Source organism: Drosophila mojavensis, unplaced genomic scaffold (assembly GCF_018153725.1).
Source record: "Drosophila mojavensis isolate 15081-1352.22 unplaced genomic scaffold, ASM1815372v1 contig_231, whole genome shotgun sequence".
NCBI lineage: Eukaryota > Metazoa > Arthropoda > Insecta > Diptera > Drosophilidae > Drosophila > Drosophila mojavensis.
Window position 1 is genome coordinate 9,572,014 of NW_025318772.1, and position 13,021 is coordinate 9,585,034.

The window sequence follows — 13,021 nt, forward strand, 5'->3', positions numbered from 1 at the left end:
GAAACTATATACTATACTACATATATACCATGTTATACACAACTGAAAATTCTTATATATGAAAATGTTAAAGCGAGCAAATGCATATATTGATAAATACTCTAACTAGTTGCTGTGTTCATTGTTGCTATTATTATTATTATTATTATTACAATTATTAGTACAATTATTATATGTGTATCTATGTTGAAAGCGGTTAAAGAACAATCCCAATCTACTAGCTGTACTACAGGCCTAAGTTCCATTTGAGTTGATTGTTAATGCATGCAAAAAGAGATCACTAAAGAAAAATAAATGAGAATTGACTCAACTCCTTATCTGACCTATATATAGACACACATATATATATAGATATATACCTACGTATATCTATATGTGTAGATAGGTGGGGTATTTGTCATAGCTGGCTGGTATTTCGCTGGTTTCTAAGAAAAGTAGCATATCCAATATTGCGTTTGTGATAAGCCCAAATCCAGGAGATAAGCTTTTGATTAATTTTTTTGGGTTTATTTTGAGAAATTAATTAAAAAGCAGAGCAAAAAAATAGTTTCGATGAAACGCATAAAAGACGCAATCGAACTTCTGCTGGCAAACATTCCGCACTCAATTGTCCATCGAAACACAATGAAGCGTAAGTCTGGTCCGGCATTGGGCTAAGAGAAAAGGATTTTAAAGGATTTCTTCAATTTGCAGTTCTCCATTTGCTGCTGAGCCTTTGCCTGGCCTTCCTGCTTTGCGCTGCGCCGCTGATCCAGGCACAGACGGTGCCACCCATTCCAACAGCGGCGCCAACACCACCCAACGGCATAGGTAACGGTGGTGGCGAAGGTGAGGTTCCACCGCCACCTTATGCGCCGACCACCGTGAAAACACCCACGATCGAAACCGAGTACCCGAATTACGCTGGATAAACGTAGTGTAGAGCATTTGCCAGTCGGCTACTGTAACAGTTTCTTAATAAATATATTGCGAATATCGCATTCGCAAAGGTCATTACGTATTTAGATATTTCATTGGGTATATTTATTGTCCGATAATAAAACTAGGCGCAATTGGACCTTTGGTCGTCTTCACATTAATTATACGGTACACATACACATTACACATACACATACATATCGTACACAGCACACAACACATGCAAAGCTGAACAGGTGAACTGAATTAGCTCTGCGCCATGTTGCGTCGAAACGATCCTCGCATCTGCGCCTGCAGCTGCTCGCTGTTGCCCTCCTCGTCCCGGCCAGACTGCAATTGAGAGGGAGACATCGAGACTAGTTAGCTTCGCCCGTCAGATGATATATATGCATATAGACTTACCTTGCAAAAGTTCAGCTCGAGCAGCATTATGGCCGAGAGACGCTTTTTGGGATCGTGCTGCAGGCAGCAGTCGATGAACTCGTGGCCCTCCTGGGACAGCGAATCCGGCGCCTGCGGCTTCTCGCCCATGCCCACTTTGAACATGATTTGGAAGTTTGAATCGAACTGTGCCCAGGGTCGCTGCAAGATGCAAGAGATAAACAATATATCAAATAATACTCAACGCAGTTGACATCATTCATAATACTTTGGCACTGAGAGCAGATCGAGCGAGACTAGCTGAATCAATCGATCAGTCAATCTACCCCTTCTCAGACCGTCTGCTAATGTGTCAGTCAATCCCTTGTCACTGAGTAACTCAGTCTATTAGTCTATTGATATATCAGCCAGTGATTATATATCAATATGCTATAAAGCAGTTGCATCTATCAATCATTTAGTCACTCTATCAATCAGTCAGTCAATCAGCAACTGAGTCACAGCACAATTCTCATTGCCATTCCATTGGCCAACTCACGAAGCGGTCGAACCATTTGATCAATTGTTGTGCGATTGCTCATTCCGATTCCGAATAGTTTTGGTGGTCAACCAGTGCCGCTTATCTGCTTATCAGTAGCCCCCGAGCCCGAGCTCCGCGCACTCACCTTGCCGGAGGCCATCTCGACCACAACACAGCCCACCGACCAGATATCGGCGGCGCGACCATGGCCATCGCTGTTCGTCTTGGTAAACACCTCTGGCGCCATGTAGGCCTGGGTGCCTACGTAGCCTTGCAGCTCGCCGGGCACCGTGGTGTGGGCCTGGATCTTGACCGCGGAGCCAAAGTCGCCCAGCTTGAGGCTGTTGCTGCCATCCACGAGGAAGATGTTCGCCGTCTTGATGTCCCGATGGACGATGCCGTGCTTGTGCAGCTCAGCGACGCCCGAGAGCAGCTGGGCCGTGAAGCGGCGCGAGAGCGCCTCGGGCAGACTGCCCGTCACCTCCACCAGGGATTCGAGTGTGCCCTCTGAGCAGAGCTCCATGAAGATGAGCAGCTCCTCGCGGTGCACCTCGATGCCATAGTAGCGCACAAGGTTCTTGTGCTTGATGCCCTCCAGAATCTTCAGCTCCTCGGCGACATTCTTGAGGGCGCGTGTCTCGCCCGGTTGAATGGCAATCTCCTTCATGGCCATCAGCTCCCCGGTGTTGTTATTGACCGCCGTGTAGACCTTGCCGAACCGTCCCTGGCCAATCTTGATGCCGCGATGCCAGCGGAAGTGCACGCTGCGTGCTCGGATTTGGACCTTGTCGCACGAGTTGAGCGCCTTCACCTGGCCAATGAGTCGACGCTCGCGCAGATGCTCCTCCAGATCTAGATCCAGGCGATTGACAGCATCGCGCACTCGCTCCTGCCGCGACGCCAGCGGTGTCGATGCGGAGCTGGGGCTGCTGCCCTTGGAAATGGGCGGCGTCTGCGGCACTAGGAGACGCAGCTCCCCGTTGGCCGGGCCATGTGGCGCCTCCACAAAGTCGCCGCTGTCGACGGAACTGTAGGCGGCCGAGTTCTGCTGCAGCAGCTCCTCCTTCAGGCTGAACTGGGGATGCAGCAGCTTGTTGTACTGCGGCGACTGCAGCGGCGGCGTGTTGGGATTCACTATGACGCCCGCCGACATCGGGGTGCGGGTGGGTGTCCTCGATCGGCTGGTCGCTGGCGAGGATGTCTTGCGGGTGCGCGGCGATGCCTTCTTGCGCGCCACCTTCTCCGGCTCCGAGGTGATGCCAATCACGTGCGATATGCAGCGGTCCATTTGCTGCTTCAGCTCCTCGAACTGTCGATCGTCCAGATGCTGGGTGATCTGCAGATCGCATGCCAGCATTAGGAACTCCAAGCCCTGGGAGGCCCAGCGCGGGCGCATGCCCCGGCCCCGCTCACAGCGCTCCATGACGAATTGCATCCACATCTTGGCGAACGCAATGATGCCCAAGGCCAGGTCAACCGTGTGCCCGCTATCCTTTTGGCCCATGATGCGCTGCTCGAACAGCCGTATCACGTCCTTGTGGTACTCGAAGCCGAACTTGTAGCCCTGGTGGAGAATCTCGCGCGTGCGCGACAGCACCGCCAGCCGGTCCTGCTCGTCCAGCTCGAGCAGGTTGTTGAGGCAGCAGCGCTGCTGCACGCCCTTGATGATGCCCGTCAGCTTGTTGCGCACCTCGAGCACATCCTGCTGCAGCAGCTTGAATGCGGCCTTCACGTCCGAGCAGATGAAGTCATGCTGCTGATTGGCCACGTCGTGCTCGTAGTGCTCCCGGTGGAAGTCCGTCGTCTCCACGTCCCGGCAGAAGGTCTTCGCAAAGAAGAGCACCTTGATGGAGCGCTCCCGCTCGACGGTCAGCAGCGCCTGCGTCTCGCGGCAAATGGTGAGCAGCTGCCACTTGAGCTCCTCGCTGTCGTTGCTGTGCGCCGTGCTGGCTATCTGTTCGTCCAGCTCCTCGGAGCGCTGCACCAGGCGCTTCGAAATGCTGCACAGCAGCTTGCTGATGATGTTGCAGAATTTCTGGGAGGCAACCGTGTGCATGCCCTTGATCATGGGACTGATCAGCTTGGTGAACATCCACTCCTTCTCCAGCACCGACTTCTGATTGGTCTCCGGCACGGCGACCAGCACCAGCTGGTCGATGTAGTCCATGTACAGCTCGAAGGTCTTGCGCACCGTCGCATCGTACTGGTTGAGGATGTTGATGTAGCTGTCCAGCTCCGTCTCATTCTCGGCCAGGGCTGTGGTGATGTGGCGCTGGTAGCGCTCGCGATGCGTCAAGGCCAGGGTCAAGCCTTCGCGCAGCTCCTTCATTAGCTGCTCCAGGCTGAGTGGATTGGGCCGCACCGGACGCGTCTCGAGGCGCATGCGCAAGAACTCGTGCATAAACTGCAACGGGATGCCGCTGAGGAACACAAATGTGGGAATGTACGAGGGCAGATTGATTGACTGCGCCTCCTCGCTCCAGTAGCCGTAGGTGCGCAGCTCGATGATCTGCTCGCGGCTAATCTGCGGATCCATGCGCGGCACGTCCTGCTCAATGATCTCCGTATCCAGCTCAAAGTCCTCCAAATCCTCGGCGCCTGGCCGCTCCAGGGCAATGTGCGCCTTGTAGAGCGCCACAGTGTGCAGCTGATGGAGGAAGGCCAACGACTTGGCCAATCCCCGGCACTTCAGCACGTTCTCGATGAACTTGCGATACAGCCCCGAGACCTGCTCGCCATCGTTGCTCGAAGTGCCCAGTGGCTCCACGCTGAAGATGTTGATGTCGTGCATGGAGCCCTTGCGCAGCTGCCCCCCCGGCAGCTCGTTGGACAGCTGGCTGACCTCCGTCGAGGTGGACCTGCAAAGCATTAAAAGGATTAGCTCGGACGCTTCAGCCTCTGCTGCTGTGCACCTACTCATTGCTGCTGGAGCTTTCGCCTGGCACGTGGGTCGAATCGTTCAGCATGAACTGCACTCGGGCACAGGACATGTTGCCGCAGCCTCGGCGCGCCGCCGGCCCGATGCCTGCCACGCTGGGTGGCTTCGACGAGTCCAATGAATTGACCGCCGAGTCATCGTTGTCCACGCCTGAGGACGACGAGTTGCCACTGTCCGAGCCCATGTACGATGTCTGCACCGGCCAGGAGAACTTCTCGTCTTGCAGCCTGTACAGGAATGAAGCCATTAGGTGTGTGTCTTACATTGGAAGCAACTGCCTGACCAGGACATACCCTATACTACACATATGCTCTTACTTATGCACATATTAATCGATATCACTGAGTTATCGATATTATAAGGACTAGGCGAATGGCTGGCTGTTGCTCAGAGATTAGAGCTTGAGCCAGGATATGGTATACAAAAGCTTAGGGACTCCATAGAGACGGACAAACAAACACAGACAAAGCTAACTTCTCCTCTTCTCCCTTTCCTCACCGTGCCAGAATCCGGCCGAGAATGCTCAGCTTGAGCTTGTTCTGCTTGGTAATGTTGTACCACAGGCACATGGCCTTGATGCGACCCACAAAGCTCTGCGACTTGTATATGGGATGCAGTGCACCCATGGCCTGGGACGACGGGTAAAGAGCCTCGGCTGCCTCCAGACGCGTCAGCAAGTCCTCGACCTCACGCAGCGCCAGCTCCTGCCGCTCCATGCAGTCCTTGCAGTACAGCGACATGCAGCCCTGGCACAGTTTGCTGGGCAAGGGGGCTGTCAGGTGGAGAAGACAATCAGAGATCTGACGGATTTATGGTTAGCTTAGCTTTACTCACAGCTGGCATTGGAATTGGCGTCCGAGTGTATGCCACTGTCCAGGCTGAGCAGGCTGGGCTCACGCCTGTAGGGCGGCTGGAACTTGTAGCTGATGATCTGATGGAGCAGATCGGAGACGCCCTGACGGGCATCGTATAGATATTTGTCCTGCTGCTCGACGGTGCGATCGGCCTGCCAGGCCTGCAGCTCCAGCCAGATGAGATCCTTCAGCTCCGTTTGCCACGTGTGCTCCTCCTGCGACAGCTTGCCATCCTGCCTATCCACGCTGCCCAGCTTGATCAGATTGGCGAACGTCTCGTGGAATTCCTTGCGCTTGCTGAGACCTGGCGTCGGCTTGCCGTCCGTCCGCAGCGCCGGCAGCTGAGGCGTAAAGGCCAGCGGCGGCGCCGACGATCGACAGCCAATGGGCCGCGAGGACACACAGCGATAGCGATTGCAGCTCTCCACCACCTTGGAGGCAATGCGTAAGGGCGCGCCAGCTGGCTCATCCGAGTTGAGTGGCATTATCTTGTCCAGCGACTCCAGCGGATGTGCGCCCTCGTGGAAGCTGTTGCCACGCGGCGGCACAATCATTGTGGATGCCAGCGAGTTCTTCATCTCGCGCTCCGAGTCGCGCAGGATCGACTGCATGCGCTTGTCCGTGCGTTTGCCCTCCTCGTTGACGAACATCTCGTTGAGCAGGGCGCAGTCCATGGTGTTGCGGCGCAGCACTCGGGAGCGCGCCATCCTTGTCATGCCCTTCTTGGGCGTGCCCCCCACGCTGGCCGGTGCATCTGTAGAGCTGTGGGTCGAGGATGAGACATAGATGAATGATGGGCTGAACGTCTACCCAGGAGTCCTGGGCTCTACTCACCTATCGACAATAGTACACTTCTGCTTGCGTTCCCAGTCCCGGGTCTTGATCTTCAGGCGGGTGCGCGGGGGCGTGGTGCCGAATGCTTCGTAGTGTGCCGCCAGCTCATCGTCCGGATGCAGATCCTCCTCCAGCGTGCCAATGCGTGCAGTTGACATGGGCATGGGCCGTGAAGACGTTTGCTTCACGCGGAATTCCACTCTGCAAACAGAGCGAGAGAGAGGGGGATCGAAAGAGGGATGTGGGTTTAGTTATCTAAGGCCAAGAGTTTGTTCTAATTTAATTGCAGCACTAATCGACGATAAACCAAGCAAATATCACGTTCATATATATCCCATATATTTGCACCATATTTAAGCTACGTTTGGGCAGGTAGGCGGAAGTGAAATGCTATCTTATCGCTCTGCTTTTATCTATCCAGCACTGCGCTCTGCAGCAGACAGCCAGCATGTCACGCCTATAATTATGCTTTAATTTCATTGCCGTTCTGATTTATATGCATATGTATGTCCGTCCATATCTAATGCTCGACATTTGATTGACGATTGCCGACTCAAAAATCTCTACGCGAATTTCATCATGCAAAGCGCAAAGCAGAGCAAATGAATTTCGCTCTTCGCCAGGTGTCACAGAGACGAAAAGTATACCCTATAAAGTGGAAGCTAGACAGAATCATGATATAGGCATATATTTTGAAAATTATATTATAGCTGAGACTCTTCTCCTTGAATATCTAGAAATTTTTGATGTTTCTTAAAAGTCTTGAGCAACCAAAAACATTTTTCAGAAAAATGAATTTTGTTTTCCCATTTCTGGTGGGGAGAGAAGAAGGTAAAATATACCTATAATTATTATATTGTGTTTGCTTTAGGCCATATAACCCGAATAATATGCATTCATTATGATTTTTATCGATTTTTCTTCTATCAAATCATCGTTTAATGTGAACTGCACTGAAAACCCGGCATTGCTCCAGTTTCTATAGGCTTCTTGATCAAATCGAGCAAAGTTACAGATGGATGGATATACATACATATATACCAAGGTTTCTGCAGTGTATAATTTATAGTGTTGCCTCTATCCGCCGGTTACATACATCTTAATAAAACCTATATACCTGCTTAGCGATTTGCACTGATTAAAATTCATTCACACTTATTGAATTCATATTTGGCATTTCAAATTATAAAATACTTAATTCTAATGTTCATATATTTATGTACACTATATTTTACTTACTTTCTGCGCGGCATTTTGTTTTTAATTATTTTGATTACAGTTTTAGCAGCAGCGCACAGTTGAGCAGTCACTCGAACTGATAAAAACGCGAGCTCACCGCGTCTCGACTGAGTTTTATTGTGTTTCACACAGTTTGGGGCAATTATTGGTAATATTAACGGGGATTAACATTTAAGTTGTGCAGTTAATGCATATAGGGGGAGTGCGGCGATAACTTTCCTGGATAAGAATGCGAATAGAGGCACTCACACAGAGAAAGACAGAGCGAGAGAGAGAGGGGAAACAGAGTAGCACTTGTCACAACAACCGTGGAGAACTTTGAGCTTTGATGAGTGTGCGTCAGCCGAATGAGGGTCTGTCCGCCCGTCGCACAGATCGTAGCAATCGATATGTTGTAGTTTGCCCAATGCGGAATTACGGTTAATGTGTATTTAGTTAATAACCGTGCAGGCGTTGAGTTTGCTGAATTTCACAAGGTAAACACAGAGTTGGAAAAGCGCAGTGCTTGATTTTTGTTGCTTTTGTTTTCGTGCTGGAAGTTGAGGCGACGACCACTTGATGCGGCGGCCATTGTCGTGCGAATTGAAATGCGGCGGCAGACTGTCAATTTATTAGCACTTTAACAACAAATTTACCCCATGTAGTCGCAGAGACAATACTGTGTATTTAGTACATACACACACTCACACTAACGCACACACACACGCGCGCGAGCACGAGCATTCTATATACCCGCATATTATGAATATAAACAGCGAGCAGCGACCGCAGCGCACAGCCAAGCGCGACAAACTAATCGCCGAGGGAACCCACAAAAACAGAGGAAGAAAAAAAGAGTCATCCAATTCCAATTGTCAGCGAGAACAACCACAGTAGAGAGAGCGGCCAAGCGAGCGAGCGACAGAGAGGGGAAGAGTAGCTGGCCACACGGACGGCGAATGCGAGTGAGATTAGTGGGTGGCAGCACAAGTGCCAAGCAAAGAGACAGAGAAATAGAGAGAGCGGAAGAGAGCCAAGCTGAGAGAGTGCAAGTGGAACGTAAGTGCAAAATGTTAGCGTCGGCAAATAGAAGATCGAACAAACGGTAGATCGAACCGAGTCACACATTTGCGAATGCCGCCATCTGCTATACCCTTTAGACATTGGCAACGCGAAACGGAAGTGAGCAATATACGGTTCAGCAGCTAGTTTGTGACATAAAGTTGACAGCAATTAAAGAGTTTAATGTATGAATTGAATTATTATTTGTGGTATTGCATGCAAAGCACAAGCACGTTATTCTTAGGTATTCCCTAGTCGAGCAAGCAGAAATATCGCTAGTCTCTGTGTGTTTATTATTCTTTATTGAGTTATGAAATTTTAGTAAAGTAGCGAGTTTACTCAATAACAAGCACTTGATGTTTATAAATATATTCAAAAATCTGTTCTCGTTTTGGGCCAGCGCAGCGTATACTTAATCTGCGTGTGATGCACATATCCCCAGTGCTTGTCTCTCTATATAAATAAATCAGGTGAGATGGCCAATAATATACGGTGTGAACCACTGTGCGTTAGCCATTGATAAGCATCTATGTCCACAAATAATCGATAGCATAACACGGCGTATGAGTAATCTGTCTGGGAATCTGTTTAACCTGCGACAAGGCACAAAATATTGTGTGCACACACTTGTACATACACACAGTTATGGGTATAAGTATGTACATATGTATGCATCTGTGTAAAGTGTCGCGGCAACAGCTGTGGGGTATATCAAGCCTCCAATACACTGTACTAATTACAAATCACCTTATCATGTATTTATGTATATCTCTCATGTTTTATATTAAAAAAAAGGTAACCCTATGTTTTATGAATTATTTATGGATATTACATCAACCATTTTTTCGCCATGATGCCCCCCTCAATAAACGTTATCAATCAGCCATCATAATATTTCGTTAAACAAGTTAATTAAATATGCTCGACAGACAGACTCATCGACTTAGCAAGCTTTGATTCATGTTCAAATTCTTAGTCTCATACTAACTATAATATAATTATATTATTAATATTAATATCAACTTCTTACTTAATTTATGCCGTCTTTTCAGTGGCAAAATACCCGAGCTATTTAAAACCGTATGCACATATTAATTTATTAGCTATATTTATATTTTAACATACTTAGTTTACCTACTACATACACATATACAAATCAATCAACGACGCCTCTCCTTTTCCCTATTCGGTATTTGTTTAGTAAAATTTATGATGAAAAATTTGTAAACATGAAATCAATTATGAAATGAAAATTTTGGCAGTTATTATGTGTATGTGATTATGTGAGTGTATCCAACAATAGGTGTGTGCGTGTGAGTGCATGCAGAAATGGAAACCAAAAGCTATTTTAAGCAGCGGAAAGGATTTTATGCTCCACAGAGCAAGACTTAGGGAGGGCGTGTGTGAGAGTGAGAGGCTATAAGTCAGTGGACTGCTGCCATCTCACTCTAATGCTCACATTCAAGGCAAGCAGCTTCTCCTCTATCGCTGCTCGCTCTTATCAACCCTCTTCTATGCATATGCTTCTTACTTAAGAGAGCTTTTACAACATACATATATCTGAAGTTCAAGTGCAAGAGATGCGTGGCGGCGGCCTTTTTGATCGTGAGAGACAGCCGGGCGAGGCAATGGACGGCAATGGCTACGTGAGCTGTTACGTGTTTGCTGTCAAATGAACAGTTAACAGGCACAGAAATTCCATTGAGAATTCCAGTGGAAACAAAAGACAATACGGTAACATGAGAAGAAAGCGAATTCGATTTCAAAACAGAATTGGATTTTGCGTCGAGTTGAGCTAAACGCATAACGAAAGAGGTTAACAAAACGGAATGTGCAATCGCACGTATGTGTGTATGAGTATACAAGCACAAGCACACATACACGCACGCACACACACACGCACACATGTTTATAGGTATTAAACGCGTTTTAGTATCAATACCCTACGGCACTCCCCGTGCTTTGCCTTCATCGGTGCAGCAAACTGGTATACGAAGGCGAAGAAGAACAACTGGGACTGGAGGCACAAATTAATTTCACTAAATTTCGATAGGCGACTCCCCACTCAGCGCACACACACACTCATGCACACTCACGATTTACAAAAAAATTATGTTTGACATTTATTTTGTGCTAAAAGCAAAGAAGACATGCGAAAATTTTCATAGGAAACATGGCTCAAAGGCGCAAATAACAAAATAATGGTATATGAATATGTGTGTATGTATATATGTGAGAATCAACAGTGAAAGCCGCCTAAGGCGGATGTGATGACAGTTAGTTGTCCTGCTCAAAGATCAAATAATATACAGAACAGAGGTTAGAGGTGAATGTACAGATACACATATGTATGTATGTATGAATGTATGTACATATATGTTAATGTTCATGTATGTAGGCGTAAATACATTTGTATATCAACACATGCTTCGAGCATGAATAACCGTAGCGGAAAAGGTAGAAATAAAGGTCTCTGATATGCATATGCGTATGTATATTTACGTTGTCTTATCAGACAAATGGCTTTTCTTATCAGCAATATCTTGGAAGAACCAATTTTAAGAGAGCCGATACACACACACTTGCATGCTGACATTATATATATACATGTATGCATGTATCCCAGTATTGGTATTTGCATGATAATTGCCACATTTTTCGGCAAAAACAATATTTAAAAATGAAAAAAAAAATAAATAAATAAAATAAACCGAATCGCGTTTTGAGTTTCAAGTCAAATTTATATTTTTATTGCCGCCTTGCACTTTTTTGCAGTAACAAAATTGGTTCGTGGTGTAATAAAAAGTTAAAAACGCAAATACAACAAAAACGTAGCTGGAAACACGTTGTTTACGTTTTGGCAGTCAAAATGGGGGAAATGTGCGAGCAAAGAGAGGGTGAGAGAGAGAGAGCGCGCACGCGAGCACTCACACACTGTTACATGAACATTCCACTCTCCAAGCATGTAAGCAGCACGCGTGTGTGTGTTATAAGAGAAGACAAGAAATGTTTTGGGCTTTTTTCACGACGCCGGCAGCGACAGAGCGTAAAATCAGAGCTGTGCCCGTTTCTGCTTACCTTGCAACATCCTCATCGACATTGTGCTCGCGTCGTAATCTAACGGGCGGCACTGGAGTTGCTGGTGGATCCGCAGTCGTTGGTGTTGTTATTGTTGCTGACTCTGCAGCAAAAGTAGGAGATGGGCCTGTAGCTGAAGCGGGAGAAGGAACTGGAACTGGATCTACGGGCAACTCCACCGCTGGCGCCGTTGGCGATATTCCCGACAGAGTTCCCAAAACCGCCTTATTTGACATTTGCGTGAGGTACTCAATAGTGCGCACTCTTCGTCTATTGTGTGACATTTTCTGTTGTTATTGTTGCTGTTGTTATTATTGGTTGCGGTCTTCTTGGAATTTCTCAACAGCCGACCAACACATGCACAGCCAGTGCTACTCACGCACGCACGCACACACACACACACATACACTACGTCACATATATACACATACACTCATGTATACATATATTAGCACACGTTCTTTTCACTTTTGTTGTTGCTCACGCTGGTGCTAATCGAATTTATTTAAATTTTGTACTTTCACAGCGCAGCAACGCACACGCGCGCACATAACGGAAGCTTTGATTCGAAATTTTAAAGTTTTTCCTTCGACTAACCGTGGCAATCAGGTGACAACGACGACGCGTCTCACCTGGGCAAAATTGCGGTCTTAACTGACGGTGTGACCGTTTTTTGTTAGCCATAAGATCCTCATAAGAAATGCAACCGGTGACCGCATCAGCTGACCGCAAAATTTAAGAAAACAACATTAAAAGAACGCTAAATATTGACTACGTAAAGACTATGTATATTAATTTCGGTTGAATAACAGCTAACACGAACATATATTTAATATGGGCTGACGTGTCATTTATAAAATGCAACAGTTAGTTTGTTATTGTTTTGTGTGAATATGAACGGGTTGAGAGTGCTGCCAGACTAGTGTAAGCAAATGGTGTATTAGCTCATAAAAGACTGTCTGCTATAAAACTTGCGCGCATTTATTTCGATATAGGTGTTTAAGCACTGGTGTTCAAATTAAAGCTGCTAATTAAATGATTGTAATTAAATTAGAAGATGGCATCAAATCAACTCATGGCATAAACTTCAATGGAAATATTATGAATAGGAGGTGTACTACTTGTGTAAGTCATTCATGATAAATGCCTGATTGCACGCACCTTGCACCTTCGAATGACCTTTCAGCTGCGTTGCTTTCGCGCTCTTGTTTGAAACGC

At 47.4% G+C, this 13,021-nt stretch overlaps 2 protein-coding genes across 3 annotated transcripts; one reads left to right on the plus strand and one right to left on the minus strand.

Moving 5' to 3' along the window:
- The first annotated feature begins 522 nt into the window (after positions 1-522).
- On the plus strand, positions 523-1,000 carry LOC6575461. The gene is made up of 2 exons (XM_002001434.3): positions 523-631; positions 694-1,000. The coding sequence occupies exons 1-2, from the start codon at positions 553-555 to the stop codon at positions 909-911; spliced, it is 297 nt and encodes a 98-aa protein (XP_002001470.2). The 5' UTR covers positions 523-552; the 3' UTR covers positions 912-1,000.
- LOC6575462 (mitogen-activated protein kinase kinase kinase 4) lies at positions 1,001-12,462 on the minus strand. Of its 2 annotated transcripts, none has more exons than XM_002001435.4 (8): positions 11,804-12,462; positions 6,446-6,646; positions 5,592-6,373; positions 5,256-5,529; positions 4,736-4,984; positions 1,965-4,677; positions 1,321-1,500; positions 1,001-1,248 (listed from the first exon to the last, which is right to left on the minus strand). In XM_002001435.4, the coding sequence occupies exons 1-8, from the start codon at positions 12,085-12,087 to the stop codon at positions 1,165-1,167; spliced, it is 4,767 nt and encodes a 1,588-aa protein (XP_002001471.1). In that variant the 5' UTR covers positions 12,088-12,462; the 3' UTR covers positions 1,001-1,164. The 2 variants fall into 2 exon arrangements, with proteins under 2 accessions (XP_002001471.1, XP_015023484.1); XM_015167998.3 differs by lacking the exon at positions 11,804-12,462 and adding an exon at positions 7,685-8,456.
- Positions 12,463-13,021: the final 559 nt, after the last annotated feature.